Genomic DNA, 14113 nt, shown 5'->3' with positions numbered 1-14113 from the left:
GCACAGAAGTGCAGAATTTCAACTATTTTCAATTATCGACTGAGTCTGTAAGTCTTTGCGTTACAGTAGGGCAAAGTTTTCCATAATTTTAGCATGCCGCTCCCAATTAGGTCTCGAAAAGTTATATATAGCTATATATGCTAGCTGAATCTTTCACTCGAAAGGCAAAGCCCCTCTCATGTATCAGTGTATGCCTTGAAAGGTTTCAGCTACGGTAATTCAAACATTCATACTGCTTTCTTAAAAAATAATGTACGGTAAATGCGGTAATTCCGGTGGTGGCAAACCGTATTAACGAAACAGTGTTTGGCTGCGAATGGTAGGGGTAGGCTTTTTGTTTTGTTGTTGTTCAGTCCCTTTGAGCAGTAAGGTATTAAAGTGATATGTCTCTAATATGTAACTAGAGTGAACTGTGACTCAATTGACTGTGCAATAAAACTATTCAGGTTTCTTCCATCAAAATATTCTGCTATTTGAACCGGAGCATCGCAAAAATTAGTTCCCAGCAGAAATTTCAGTCATCTCGAATCGCAAAAATTAGTTCGCCAAAACCGCCAATCCGCAAAGTAAAACTCTCGCAAAATTTTCATGCTACACGGTATTTACTCGGGCCGTGAGGCCACAAGTTAAGTTTTCGGTCGCATTCGTTTTTATTTTTCTTTTTTGTGTCGCGATTGTCCAAGAATATAACGCATATGACTTCGTATATGACCACATGACGTGTCACATACAGGATGGCGGATGCAAGAGAAATGACTAAAAATAAGACTTTGGCATTCCTAGAGAGAAGTATCTCGGAAATTCTTAATGACTGTCCAGACTTGTAAATATCCGTACTTGAACACGGCGATGACGGAAAATGTTTGCAAAAGTTTGCATTTTAATACAATGTTGGCGATCACCACATGATTTGGTAGAATCGAAAGCGTAGAACACTTGAATGTGGCCTTCACGACGTGGCATGCGTAGCCAACGTAATAGGGGAAGGGAGGGGAGGGCCCCGAACTCCCTCATTTTTTCTCGCTTCCCTCGCTCCCCCTCCCTTAATCCCCGATGTATTCTGCGAGTCACTGTTCTTTCGAATAAAAATGGCGTCGGCTGTCAAGCGTTCGCGAACGGTTTCCCTTAGCGCAGAGAGCGTTCTGGAGTCGTTAGAACAAAAAGGTGATGGCAATGATGGCATGTCGAGTGGCGAAGAAAGCGATCGATATCGTCAGCTGCAACATACAAGTGACAGTCCTGTGTGACTGTGTTATTACGCAAGCACGCAATGCGTTTCAGATCATTTTACTCTCTAGTTCTGGCCATTCAATTTACAACAGTGATAAAACTTATTCCTTTGAATTTATCAACTTTCACAGAAACGGCATTCACTTACCTAGAAAGGCATTTTCTATTTCCAAGGCGAAGACATCTTAAACCTTTATGCGATGAACAGACGGGAAGAAACTTAATCTGTTTATTCTACTTTTATAGCGTCTTTTGTACATCTTTTAACTTTCGAAGTTTTTCAACCATTTACATTTAATCTTTTCATTACTAGCATTTTAAAAATTCGAAAGGTTTATATCGTTTTTTACTCAGCTTTTCTAGTTCCTCAAGGTTAGTTTTGTTTAACCGCAAATTCCGCAACTTAATCACTCTATGACCCCGCGGGCCAAGACAGATACAGATCTGACTCACGTTTACTATTGAAAAATAATCAATGTAGAATCGGTTTCTGTCACCAATGAAAGGTGACTAACAGCTACTTTCCCCTGTATTTCATTTGTAAATAAAAACAAAACAGCGAAACATTGAAAAAGGTGCGAGGATAACGTACACGTAATGCGCGATCATACCGGAAATTACGATCTGATAGCATCAGTGACCGGCGTCACACAGATACAAATACAGACTCACGGTTAGTATTGAAAAATGATCAATGTGCAAATGGTTTCTGTATCCAAATGAAAGGTGAAAACGTAAGGATTAAGGCCCGGGAATTTTAAAAAGCATCCGTAGCTGGTAACAGCTTCTTGTTTAATGATAAATATCCTGTTAATATACAAATTAGAGTAAATTACAAGGATTCCTCTCACTGAAAAAAATCGTATCTTTACGCTGTAAAAAATATATCTTTCACATATGAATATAACGACGAAAGATAGTGGAAAATTTTCGGATCTCTCCTCGAAAATATCTTCCGCAGACTTCGGGAATCTTCGGTAGTCTTCGGAAATCTTTCGAAATGTTCGGGAAATGGCTGAAAACTTCTTGGTATACCAAACAAAATAATATTGGCCTTTTTGGAGCCGTTTTTGTTTCTTTCTGGCTAAAATTTACTGTTACAATGAGTGTTTTTTTTTCTGTTACTGTTAAAATGCCTAAAATTCTACTGTTTCATGTTACTAAGCCAAAAAGTTAAGTGTTTAGTGTTATCCAGGTGTCCCCATTCAGACCCTCTTTACGTGTGGCAAGAAGCCAAAAATTTGATCAAATCTCAGTTGATACATTCCATGAGCAACGAAACACAGGGAATTGACAAAGCAATCCTCTCCTTACATAAATATCAAAGTGAAATTGTAATGACTAACTTTCTAGAAAATTTTGCGTCTATCAGCTCGATCATTTATTTTAAGACACTAGAGGCGAGAGTTTGTTTGCGTGGCCAGTTAATCGAACGCGTGTCCGTCTTTGTACAAAGGAGACGCATAAACAGACGCAATATAAAACGCTATTTTTGCAAAGTCACGCCACACAGATATATGCTTTTCCTGATCTAATTCGATTCAATACACACTAATATCATTTAAATTTGCATTTTGCACCGTCATGGGAACCTATCCGGTAAAAGACGTTCCACTTGCAGTAGATGATTCATCGAGAAAAACTGTCTCCTGGGTGCTGTATACAGGAGACGCGTTCGTAATCTTATCTATCTTAATGAAGAACCATCAGCCAAAAATCACTACCCACCTGAGACTCTCTGCAGTGTTCTTCTCCTTAGTAATGGTTTTTAAAATTAAAACAGGAAAGGTCTTCGCTACCCTGAAGAAATTTTTACTGAGAAGCATTCGTTATTCCGACTGAAGCCCTTGACAATGTAACACGATATTAACGAAAATGATAGCAGTTAATGCGAATTTTGCCCTTGTGCATCCTCGTTCCCAGGACCTTTCTTTTCCCATCCAATTTATGATGGGTGGAACAGAGGCGCCGCGGGACAAGAAAACACCTGGCAACGAGGTTCTAACCGTTAGCATTCAAAGTTGTAAGTCATTACCAGTAAAAACGAGTCCGTAATGGCTTCAAATTTCTTAAAAGACGCACCGAGAAAATGGCTCTAGTTTCTTCGTTGAAGCCATGAAAAGATTTTAAATATCTCCTGCGAGAGAAAGCGACTGTGGGTAATAAACGACCAAATGCGAGTGAAAGTCACCTGCAGGATGGAAACTGGACCAAACTGCTAATTATAACCTTGCTCCTTAAAATTCTCATTAGTTGTTTGATCTGACTTTGAAGTGACCATTGATCTTCTTGTTCGAACACATTTAACAAGCTTAGCTTGAATCGAGAAATGTCAACTGATTAAATTCTAATTTGACAAAAGACTGTCCCGAGAAAAATCGAGGGCATTGTTCCCTTATAGCAGCCTTCCTACATTTGGCGTTCCGGATCTAATTTTAACGTAACCCTCACGCAAGACTGGTCACAAAAGACATGAATTTCGCGGAAACTGTGCTCATCCCATGATAGTGAAAATTTCTTGCACCAGTGTCTAAGTACCAATTGTGAGTTAGTTTTCTATTTCTCAATCGTTTTCTGAACTTTTTTGATTTTAGCGGAACACACAGCTTCCGGTCAGGGAGGACAAGGACTTGGACATATCCGGAGACCTGAAGGTAACATCGCAATATTACAGACACAAAAGGTGAGTTGATTATGAGTGATTATATCAGGCTGCAACCCAGTTGTTACATAGAAATTTTTTAACACATCATATCCTTTTTATATCGCATGACGAAAGCTTGATTTTTCAATCCGGCGCTGTCTAGGATTTCTGGTTAGGGGAGTGACATGTGTCAATGTATAGTGATCGTGATTTGAGTCAGCATCCCTCAAGTCTTGAATGTGATAGGTTCATCCGAACACTGGTTCTTGTGCATTCCCTGATGATGGTCAGCGTTAAGCGTGTCCTGCGTGCTTTCCTATACGGCATGGATAGTTACTGATGCGCGTGTCAGTCTTGCATTCATATCGATCTCCATCCAATAGTCACGATTCCGGGGTAATGTCTATAGGCTGTGTGTATTAGACACCGGATCATAATTTACCGGAAGTGCTTCGTTTTCAGTGGCTCTTCGCAGTTCAATTCGCTTCGGTTGACTGCATGAAGTAGGAAGAAGTAATCACCAGAAGCTCGAACTGCAGCGGAAAGGTAGTTTCTCGAACACGCGCATCACCATTCTTCGCTCGTCCAGAATTTTCGTTTGAACACTGTGCGCGTTCGGCCTGAGAAATTAGGAGGTTGACACACTTGTCGCTACGCACTTTGCGATCAGGGAAGGCGTTACACGAATAACCCAATGGGCCTTCTGCGCATGTGTATCCCTTATGCTTCCGGCATTCTGCATCCTTTGCCTTCGGCTTTGTTAAATCGTGATCTTCTTGTCTGTTGTTGATCTCAGTTGTTTTGGCCTGGCTTGATATTGCAACATAACAGGTTTGTTTCTTTATTTCTATTACCTCTTAATGTGTGGTTCCATACACAAGCTGTACTGTTTATTTCTTGCACCGTGCATAATCAACTAGCACTAAATTAAATTAACCAAATGGTTTCAAAACCGAATAGATCCTTGTACGGTCCAGTTAAACTAAATCCATTCACTGATATCGTCTCAGTCGATAGCCGTCTGGACATCTTGTTTTTAGTGCGATCTTTGCCAAGTTTTGACATTTATCTTAGTTGTCTGCGACCGGCATGCAGACGGCATATAGTGGACACTGATGACTAAGAGTAAGGACAAAATCAAAACATACCCAAACTTCTGATTATAAACAAAGGTCAACAAAGTATGTTGAAGGCAGAAGAGAGAATAAGATGTATTCTTCCGAACAAGAGTGCAGTGGCGGCCAATAACGACGGCTTAAGTTCTGAAAAAAGTTGGTTCAACTTGATGTAACGATTTCCATTTTAGCGTGTTGGCATCAATTTCCATGCATAGCTCGCGCGTACTGTCTTTGAGGTACTTTTGGTCTACTTTTGGACTTCTCCGATTGTTTCACCTCACACTTACGAGGTAAGGGGGCTCCGATCCACTGCTTCCACCCAAGGCTTTTAGAAAGTCGTTAAAAGCCTTCTGGTGAATCCAGTTAAGGGCGACTGAAAACCTTTGCACATCCGATATTTACAAACTATCAAAGGATAAACAGAAGGGTCAGTGGACCGGAAGCGTAGACTAAAATTGATATGCAGTTTTCAGTATGCACTGGTTCAATTGATCAACAAGGAACGAGACACCCTCCTTCGCTTAAATGGTTAAATGCTAGTAATACTTTGATCCCGTCCTTCAAAATACTGTTTCAGTTACTATTGCGCGATAAAGGCACAATAGTTACGAATGTCACCGGCGCTAAACTAAGATCCAAGGTATTAGCTTTTAATTTTGCAGACGTCAAAATATTTTGGAACATTCCAATCCTCTGAATCCTAGCAGTACGTAGGATGTTTGTCCCATGAACCTAGTTTAATGGCCTAACTAAGCTCCCACGAGTCTCCTGTAATTCAGTCAGTAAAGCATCCGAACTAGTAATCGGAAGGTCTTAGGTTCGACTCCTGATAGGAGCACTCGGATTTAGTGATTAAATACATCACTCTCATTTTGGAAATTACTCTGAGTTTTCTCGGAAAATCGGTACCTTGTTGATTGAAGATAACAGAGTTTTAAAATCCGGCTACATGTCAACAATGCGCGTACAGGGTTCATCGGTAGCAAATGGAAGACACTTAACAACTGAACCGCATATACATTGACTGAGGTTTTCTTTTAAATTAACTGGACTTTTAGTCGGAGCTAAGATACGCTGTTTGTTTTGGCATGGGACTCATTAATAATTCATCAAGCCAAAACAAAGCAAGTCACTACCGTAAAGGAGGTTGAGAAATGTGATCTAAATTATCATAAAATTTTGTGAAATTTTGCCTCGAATATCTCCAAGAATTATCAATAGTTTGGGAAGCTATATCAAACACTCGAAAGAGTGTTTTCTCCTATTTACAAACCACTCGAAGTTGGTTTAAAAAGACTCGGCTGCGCCTTTTTTTTCCAATCTACTTCTCGGTGTTTGGAAATCGGAGGAAACACTGTTCCTCGTGTTTGATATATTACTGAACAATTGGATTAACTTCTGACATTTTAAAATTTAGAGGTCGAAATTTAAAAAAAAAAATCCATGGCTGTTTTTCATTGCAAGAATTTTCAGCAATGTGTTGACCTATCCGGTTACACCTTGCCGTGTTGTGTTGCCTCTTCTCTCTTAAAAATATGTGAATACGATGGCAGTTTTTAACTCACTAAGTAACCGGAATTAGAGAGGACGTTATTTGTTACGGAAGCTGATTTGACCACCGTAAAGAGATTCTAGTGCTGACGTTTCGAGTGTTAGCCCTTGGTCAGAGCGAATCTAGTATTGTTGGTTGTATGTGTGCTCACCGGCTATATAAACCACATACAACCCACAACTCCTTGATTCGCTCTGACAAAGGGCTAAGGCTCGAAACGTAAGCACTCGAATCTCTTTACGGTGACCGTACTAAACCGGTTCTTAGCGTAGCTTATGCGCTTTTTAAGAACCATCAAATTTTATCGTTGCCTTGGGAAGTCGTTATTTTGAGAATTTACTGGTGAAACACTGATTTAGTTATTTGACAATAGTACTATATGTAAAAGCAAGGGCTTGTGAATATATCAGTGGTCACGTTTCATTGTAGGGATTTAATGCAAACGCTGTGACGAGCAAGACATATTCCAGTATCATGTTTTCCAAAAGAAAGGTACGTACCTAATAATACGATACTTATAGAATGAGTTTGTAAGTCTGTAAATATTCTCTTAAGACAAGCAGGCGTTTTTTTAATGAGGCTATGGCAAACAGATATAAAATAAGCTTTATTCGAGTTTTAAATTTTCTTGACATTACCATATCTCCTAGAGTAAGCGCACAGGCTGCTTCTTTCAAATGTAAAGTTTAAGGGAGCTCTTAAATTGTTCTTGACGCAGTATGAGTCAAAGGATGATAGAATAAAATCTCAACAATGAGAACAAGAGAGCTATCTATACTAGGACGGAGAATCACAAGTGACTTTAATGAAGATTTTAGCTTAGATTAATGCATTCGCACAGCCATTACAATGATAACGAAAGATAATAACAAAATCAAACATATTCACTATTAGTACGAATCTACTAGCGTTCTATCACGAATGCTGTTCTCTTATTGGCTGCGCTAGTCACTATCTATTTTGTTGTAGATAGTGGATAGAGTAAGCAGCCTAACATTGCGCGCGTGGCTTGACTACCTAATTTCATTATTCAATATAAACGTGAACCTGTCTTGTTAAGCAGAACTTAGCAAGTGCATTTTGATATTTAAAAAGATAATTGGGGGTAACCATGCATTTTTCAGAGACAATAAAGCTTCAATTTGACTAAAATGCCATACTTTGCGTTGTATTTTAACACTTTTTAGAATTGTCGTTTCTTAATTATCTCTAAAAAAATGCGCTGTTACCCCCAATAGCCTAATAGGTACCGTCCTTAATAGCAAATGAACCAAAAGCAAGTTTGGAGGGGGGGGGGGGGGGGGCAGGAGAAAGGGTCAACGGAACGTTCGTCCCATAACATCCTAACTCCCTAAAGGAAGAATAATCGAAAATTACAAAATTAGAAGGGTATTCTTTGAACGAAAAATTTGTAATAAGCGTCCCTGCCTTGAAAAAGCGCCTTTCCCATCAACGGCAAAACATTAGGAGTCAGGTGTTTGTCAAGGTTATCTTCAGGGTTGTCTACTGCGATTCACAATATTGAGTAACCCCTCCCTCCATTAATTGCCCCTTCCCTGTCCTCACTTCGTGGCGTAACGCAGGAAGGACAATCGGTCCCCAGGAAGAAAATCGTTAACGTCACCCATTTGACCAGAAAATTTCCTCCAACTGAGAACCTTTTCTTACTTTTCCATGTTTTAAATCATGAACTAGATCAGAAAGTTGAGCGACTCAAGTACTGAGCAAGAGTTGAGATCAGAGGATCGAGAAGACAGTGGACTCCACCCATTGTCAGAGAGATTGCAAGTCCTTGTCCTGGGGTCTGAATGGGGGTCAAGTAAAGGAGGACTGTCCACTATAAACAGAGAAATGGCGATAAACTTGGCGAAGTTCCCCGAGGTACATGTGACTTTCTTTGTACCACAGTGCAATGACGAGGAGAAGAAAGCAGCCCGTGATCACAACATTGACCTCATAAAGGCAGCACGGCGGCCAGGTGTAGATGAGCTTCAATGGCTTTGCTTCCCTCCGCCTGATTTACATATTGACGTAGTTGTTGGACATAGTGTCGAGCTCGGTAATCAAGTGCAGTTCATAAGAGACTCGCACAAGTGTAAATGGATACAAGTTGTCCATGCAAACCCAGAAGAACTTGGAATGCATCGGACATGCGCAAATCCAATTTCAGACGGTGGAAAAAAGCAGGAAGATGAGGTCGAGCTTTGCAAAATGGCTGATTTTGTCGTCACTGTTGGACCCAAGTTGAATGAGGCCTTTCGGTGTTATCTTCGCTCTTGCAATCAAATGGTCTTTGATTTTACTCCTGGCATTTTACAAGATATTTCTAAAGTTGAACAGGCTGCTGGTGAGGGAAAGAAATTCCGAGTTCTTCTTTGTGGTCGAGGAGATGCTGAAGATTTTTCATTGCAAGGATTTGACATTGCGGCCAAAGCTGTTGCTGCATTAAGTGATACTCATCTCATCTATGTTGGTGCAGAGGGAAAGGAAAATGAAATAAAAGAACGATTCTTGGAGTGTGGCCTACCTGCAAGTAGCCTAACTATCAGACGCTTTCTGAAGAACCGAGAGAGTTTGAACGAATTGCTTTGCGAAGTCGATTTAGCTGTCATGCCTTCACGAACAGAGGGCTTTGGGGTGACAGGTCTTGAAGCCCTATCGGCAGGTCTACCTGTCCTTGCGAGTCGAAACTCGGGGTTCGGAGAAGCTCTGACGAAGGTTCCATTTGGTTCATTGTTTGTGATTGATTCGGACAATGCCCAAGAATGGGCAAAAAAGATTGAAGATGCCTGGAGCAAAGAAAGGAGGGAGAGACTTGAGGAATCTGAATTATTGCGTGCCTCGTACGAAAAGAAGTACAGCTGGGAAAAGCAAAGTAAAGAACTTATTAGAAAGATGGTCGACATGGTTCGAGGTGGGAATGCTTCTTTCAATGTTGATTGTTGACTTTTAAATAATTATTTGTCCATTGGTTGTTTAGATAAGGGCCTGGCAATCGGTTGATGTCAAATCGTGGGATTCTCAACGATCTGAAAACTAACATTGACTTGCCTTAAGATCAAAGAAAATCTTGAACAAGGTCCCTCAGCAAAGAGTCAGTCAAAGTTGCTGTTTTTTGAATAGACGATACTGAAACGTCTTGTTTTCACAGTTTAAGCAACGCCTTTCCTCGAAGTGAGCCAGTAAGACGTAGTTGTTGAGCAATTCCTCTAAGTTGGTCCAATTTGGACCACTTTCTTCTCCACGTTGCTTCAGTCTAAAGCCACTTTAATTTCTGCTCCTTATCGCTTCAGTTTAGAGCAGTCACTTATTCCAATCATTCTCAAATGATATCTGATGAACAGTATTTGACTTCAGTGTAAATTTTGTTTTGGCAGATGATCATTCTATTGGCCGTCAGTCCTCAATGCAAGAGGAAAGTTTCACAACTGAGCACCTTCCAGGTACTTTTTGAGTAATAATTTGTTCAATAGTTCCTTCTCTGGACTTTTTCTTCTAAGAGAGCAGGAGGTTAAGCTGGCAGTGATGACGATGGACCGATTCAGTTGAAGTTTGTAGTGTCTGCTCTTTCAAATTTCTCCAGCAATGCAAACTGGAAATAATGGCTTTCATATGATTTTAAACGGTCACGGGATTGCAGAAATTGTTCACTTGCTCGATCGCAGAAGAAGATAAAAAGCTGAAACAAAGAGATCTATACTTCGATTCACCCGACGTACTTTTCGAACTGCAGTATTGGCCGAACATGATGAGCTTCGATTGCGCAGTCGCACTTGTAACACTCTCTTTTATTGTCGTATGATCGCAGTCGATGGCAGACTATCGTAGACTAGACAGGGGGTCCTGTCTTGTACGATCGTCTGCTATAGCAGAAGATCGCGATCGGTCGTAAGAACTTTGTTTTCAGTGTGGTTGCAGAGTCGAATCACCTGATTTAGCGGTCGTCTACGATTGTTTTACGATCACACGGAAATTGAGCGGCTTAACGTCGGATTCGGGTTCGAAATCGCTCGGCAAAAATTTCCATGTCCGTGAAATAATCGAATATCACATTAATCGATAAAACAATTCCATGCACAAATCTTCATCTCATGCGCTATCATATTGGACCTCTAAAATAACAAGTGATTTCTGGTACAGGACTGATTAATTTCCAATCGAAAAAGCTGAAACTTGCTTTTACTTTTCGATTTCAGGTACTTTACCTATAGAGTTTGCATTGAACGACGTCACTTTTCAAAAGCCACACGAAGGAGATCCTAAACATGTGATGTCTGAGATGGCGAGGGACTTCCTTGACACAAAAGCAGCTGGCATCCCTCTTGATGACATGCCACAGTGCTTCTATTACTATTTGGTAGGGGTGCGTGACTTAATCGTAAAACAGGCGAGAGTGGGTAGTTTAAGAGTGACTGTCGAATGCAAGACGTTGGAAATTCTCGAGAGCCTTTGGAAGGATTACTACTTCGGAAACCTGAATGCAGAAGCTGAGGCACGCCTTTTAACAGACGACATCAAAAGTAGATTTCACGTGGTGTCTGTGCAGCTACAGACAACTATTTTGAAAGAAGACTACCTGACCTGCAAACTGTTTCTTACGAGCATCTCACGTGAGTTGACTATATAGTTGTTTGTTTCCTTTCCTTTGATTATTTTTCCATTATTCACATATTAGTTAAATCTTGGTGTTAGATGCATTGTCCATAGGTTGTCTTTTTCGATAACACGGATTGCAGTCTGTGAGGACAAGCCGGGGATGTATTTCGATCTCATGGGAGTTTTCATACTATCAGACTTTCCACATGTTAAGTTTATCGTCACTTTTCCTTCATTTCAACAAAATAGTTTACTTAAATAGTTTGCATCACTGTATCAATACCGAATACTGAAGTTTGTGGCCCAGTTTGAGAAGATATATTGTGCTAAACCAAGAGCCCGTCATGGCTCTTGGCAAAAATTTCGCTCGGAAAATTGCACGGAGATTAAAAGTCATAAGCGGTCATAAACGATACAGGTTCCTTATACCTGCTAATCCTTCTCTGACGTTCATTTATAGTGTTTCCTTAGCTTTCCAAGGTAACGTCACACCATCAACTCTTAGGATTAGGGTATTTGAGCGAGATATATGGGTGTCTTACGTATACCAAGACGGATTTAAAATTTTATTTATTTATTTATTTATTTTCTGGCTTGAAAGGTCCTGTACGATTAAAGGGCACAAAGGAGTTCAGAGAGGAAGAACAACGACTTACAGAACTACAAAGTTCATTGACATCAAATGAACAGGAAATGAGTACTTTGGAACGCCAAAACAATGAACTACGAGGTCATTTGGATACAAACGAGAAAGAAATGAGAACGATGAGAGAGCAATTACATGAATTGAATGGAGAATTGCACAACAAAGACACAGAAAATGCAGCCTTGAAAAAACAGCTACAGGAAGAACAGCAACGGTTCACTGAGCTTCAAAGTCATTTAGAAACAAGAGTACAAGCTTTGATAACAACGGAACAGCCGTTGCGGGAGGAACATTTACAGGTTATTCAGCTGCAAAGTCAGTTGGCAGCAAACGAGGAAAGGCTGAGAAAACAAGTGGCAGATCTGCACCGACGGTTACAGGAAAAGGACACAAACGAAGCAAGATTACAGATGCAAGTCAGTGAATTACAAGTGAAGTTGAGAACAAGCGAAGAAGAAATCGCAACAACGAGTAGACAATTGGTCAAATCACAAGGACAATTACGTAAGGAATACACAATTGCAGTGACCATACAAGGAAAGCTTCGAGCCGATGACAAAGATTTACAAGGACAATTAAGGGAAAAAGACAAAGATTGTGCAAACTTACAGGAGCAAGTTACTAAACTGCAAAGAGAGTTGAGAATAACTAAACAGGAAATGAAGACAGTAAAAGAGTGTTCGTCTGAATTTCTGGGACAAGGGAAACAGAACGAACAAAGAACCACAATGACAACCTCACAGGAGCAAGGTTCTAGACGAACAAGAAAATTGAGTCTAAACGACGAAGAAATAAAACAGAGAAGAGAACAAAAAATAAGGACGAGGAGAAGAAAAAAGATAAGCTCTTTAAGAAAAAGTTCAAAACTGGGACATTTCAGTTTTTCTTAAAATCAAGAAGCGTATCAATATAATAGACAAGTGGTTTTTTTTTTGCGTTTTTTGTTTAAACTGGAAAATGTGTTGTACTTCTAACCTAGAGCCTTCTCCCCCTGGAGGAAGATGGTTACCTTATATAAGCTCTATAAGTATGTGCCATCCCACGGGGTCTATTTTTTTTGAGTAGTTTTGTGGTTTTTGGCCATTATTGGTTAGGAGCCTGAAAACAGGTATGGATCAATTTTATCGAGCAATTACGTCTCTGAAAGAAGGCCAGGGTATGCGGGACTTGGCGGCACACCTCTGCCAAAAATTCCGAGCAGAAAAAACCCTTCTCCTCCCTCGGGATTTCAAAGTTTAAGTCATGTAACTGAAAATGGCAACTACTGAGTGAAGAAAGCTGTGCGGAATTAATCCACGCTAAATTTAAAAGCAAATTTGAAGAAATTCTACACTTCATTTTTTATTGGATTTTAAAATTCTGAAAAACAGTGGTATTATTAGATGAACTATTACTTTTTTTAATGGACGTAAACACGTCTCTGTCAAAAGAGGTCCAGCAGTGCCTTGAAATAAAGAAAATGTTTGGCGACGTTTTTCACGTGTAAGAGCGGTTTTCAATTAAGTGTTGTAAAACCAAATCTGGCCAACAACAACATAGGTAAACAGCGCTATGGGCCAATCAGCATTCGAAGTAAATACATGTAATCGGCGCAAGGCGCTGGAAAACGCATATGACCAAGTCACGATTGGTTTCGGTTTTCATTGGCTGAGAAAGTGGCGCGAGTTTTGCTAAACCAATCACAGAGCGAAGTGAACTGAAACCAAAGCGAATCCATAATTACTTTCAACACTCAGTTAAAAACTTCTCTAATTCACGTACGCTTTGGTTTTACTTTACTATAGCTCGGTGATTGGCTGGTGAAACTCGCGCCCCTCTCTGAACCAATGAGGGGGAAAACATGGCTTGGCGCCGGTTACATGTAGTTACCTCTAATTCCGATTGGTTCACTGCTTTGTTTGTGGCGGTTGTGATTGGTCAGTGATATCATTTTGGTTTTGGTTTTTAAAAGAACTCAAGCCTCTATACTGTCACTAGCTCTATTTCACGCCTTTCCAGAAACATTCCTTGTCGAGACTTTAGGATTATAAAATGTAATAAAAGGAAAAGAAACGGGAGATAAGATCCAATGCCGTTTTTAAACATAGTTTCTGTGCCCTTATTTGAATAATTTAGATCCTTACATCAAATGAGAAGAAAAATATCATTTAAAGTCTAGTAACTGAATAGTGCCAGGTTAGCTTTAACAAGTTTCACTACAAGTCCAAAGTCCACCCTCCTTGAACTCTCCACAGAGACTCTAAGCTCTGTAAGCCAATAGGCTATACCTAACGGTGATAACTTCGACATTGTGGTGGAAGGGGAGGGGGGTGCGCCAAGGGAAGGAG

At 40.2% G+C, this 14113-nt stretch overlaps 1 protein-coding gene and 1 pseudogene across 2 annotated transcripts; one reads left to right on the top strand and one right to left on the bottom strand.

Annotated features, from left to right (window-relative positions):
• The window catches only part of LOC146466047 (uncharacterized), a 451139-nt pseudogene that overhangs the window by 9191 nt on the left and 427835 nt on the right, over nucleotides 1-14113 (bottom strand).
• On the top strand, nucleotides 3668-13890 carry LOC146466080 (uncharacterized). Of its 2 annotated transcripts, XM_085127813.1 has the most exons (7): nucleotides 3668-3913; nucleotides 4671-4705; nucleotides 6974-7036; nucleotides 8240-9458; nucleotides 9922-9987; nucleotides 10741-11154; nucleotides 11742-13890. In XM_085127813.1, the coding sequence occupies exons 3-7, from the start codon at nucleotides 7019-7021 to the stop codon at nucleotides 12674-12676; spliced, it is 2652 nt and encodes an 883-aa protein (XP_084983939.1). In that variant the 5' UTR covers nucleotides 3668-3913; nucleotides 4671-4705; nucleotides 6974-7018; the 3' UTR covers nucleotides 12677-13890. The 2 variants fall into 2 exon arrangements, with proteins under 2 accessions (XP_084983939.1, XP_084983938.1); XM_085127812.1 differs by lacking the exon at nucleotides 3668-3913 and having other exon boundaries at nucleotides 4506-4705.

The sequence above is a fragment of the Pavona decussata genome, unplaced genomic scaffold (genome assembly GCF_977016875.1).
Source record: "Pavona decussata unplaced genomic scaffold, jaPavDecu1.1 SCAFFOLD_154, whole genome shotgun sequence".
Lineage (NCBI taxonomy): Eukaryota > Metazoa > Cnidaria > Anthozoa > Scleractinia > Agariciidae > Pavona > Pavona decussata.
This window is presented reverse-complemented; position numbering and strand designations above follow the sequence as displayed.

Excerpts from the sequence above, each read along its gene's own strand:
- LOC146466080 (XM_085127813.1), top strand. Across the intron at positions 9,459-9,921 it reads GATGGTCGACATGGTTCGAG|ATGATCATTCTATTGGCCGT; the intron begins GTGGGAATGCTT and ends TTGTTTTGGCAG. Across the intron at positions 9,988-10,740 it reads CACAACTGAGCACCTTCCAG|GTACTTTACCTATAGAGTTT; the intron begins GTACTTTTTGAG and ends TTTCGATTTCAG.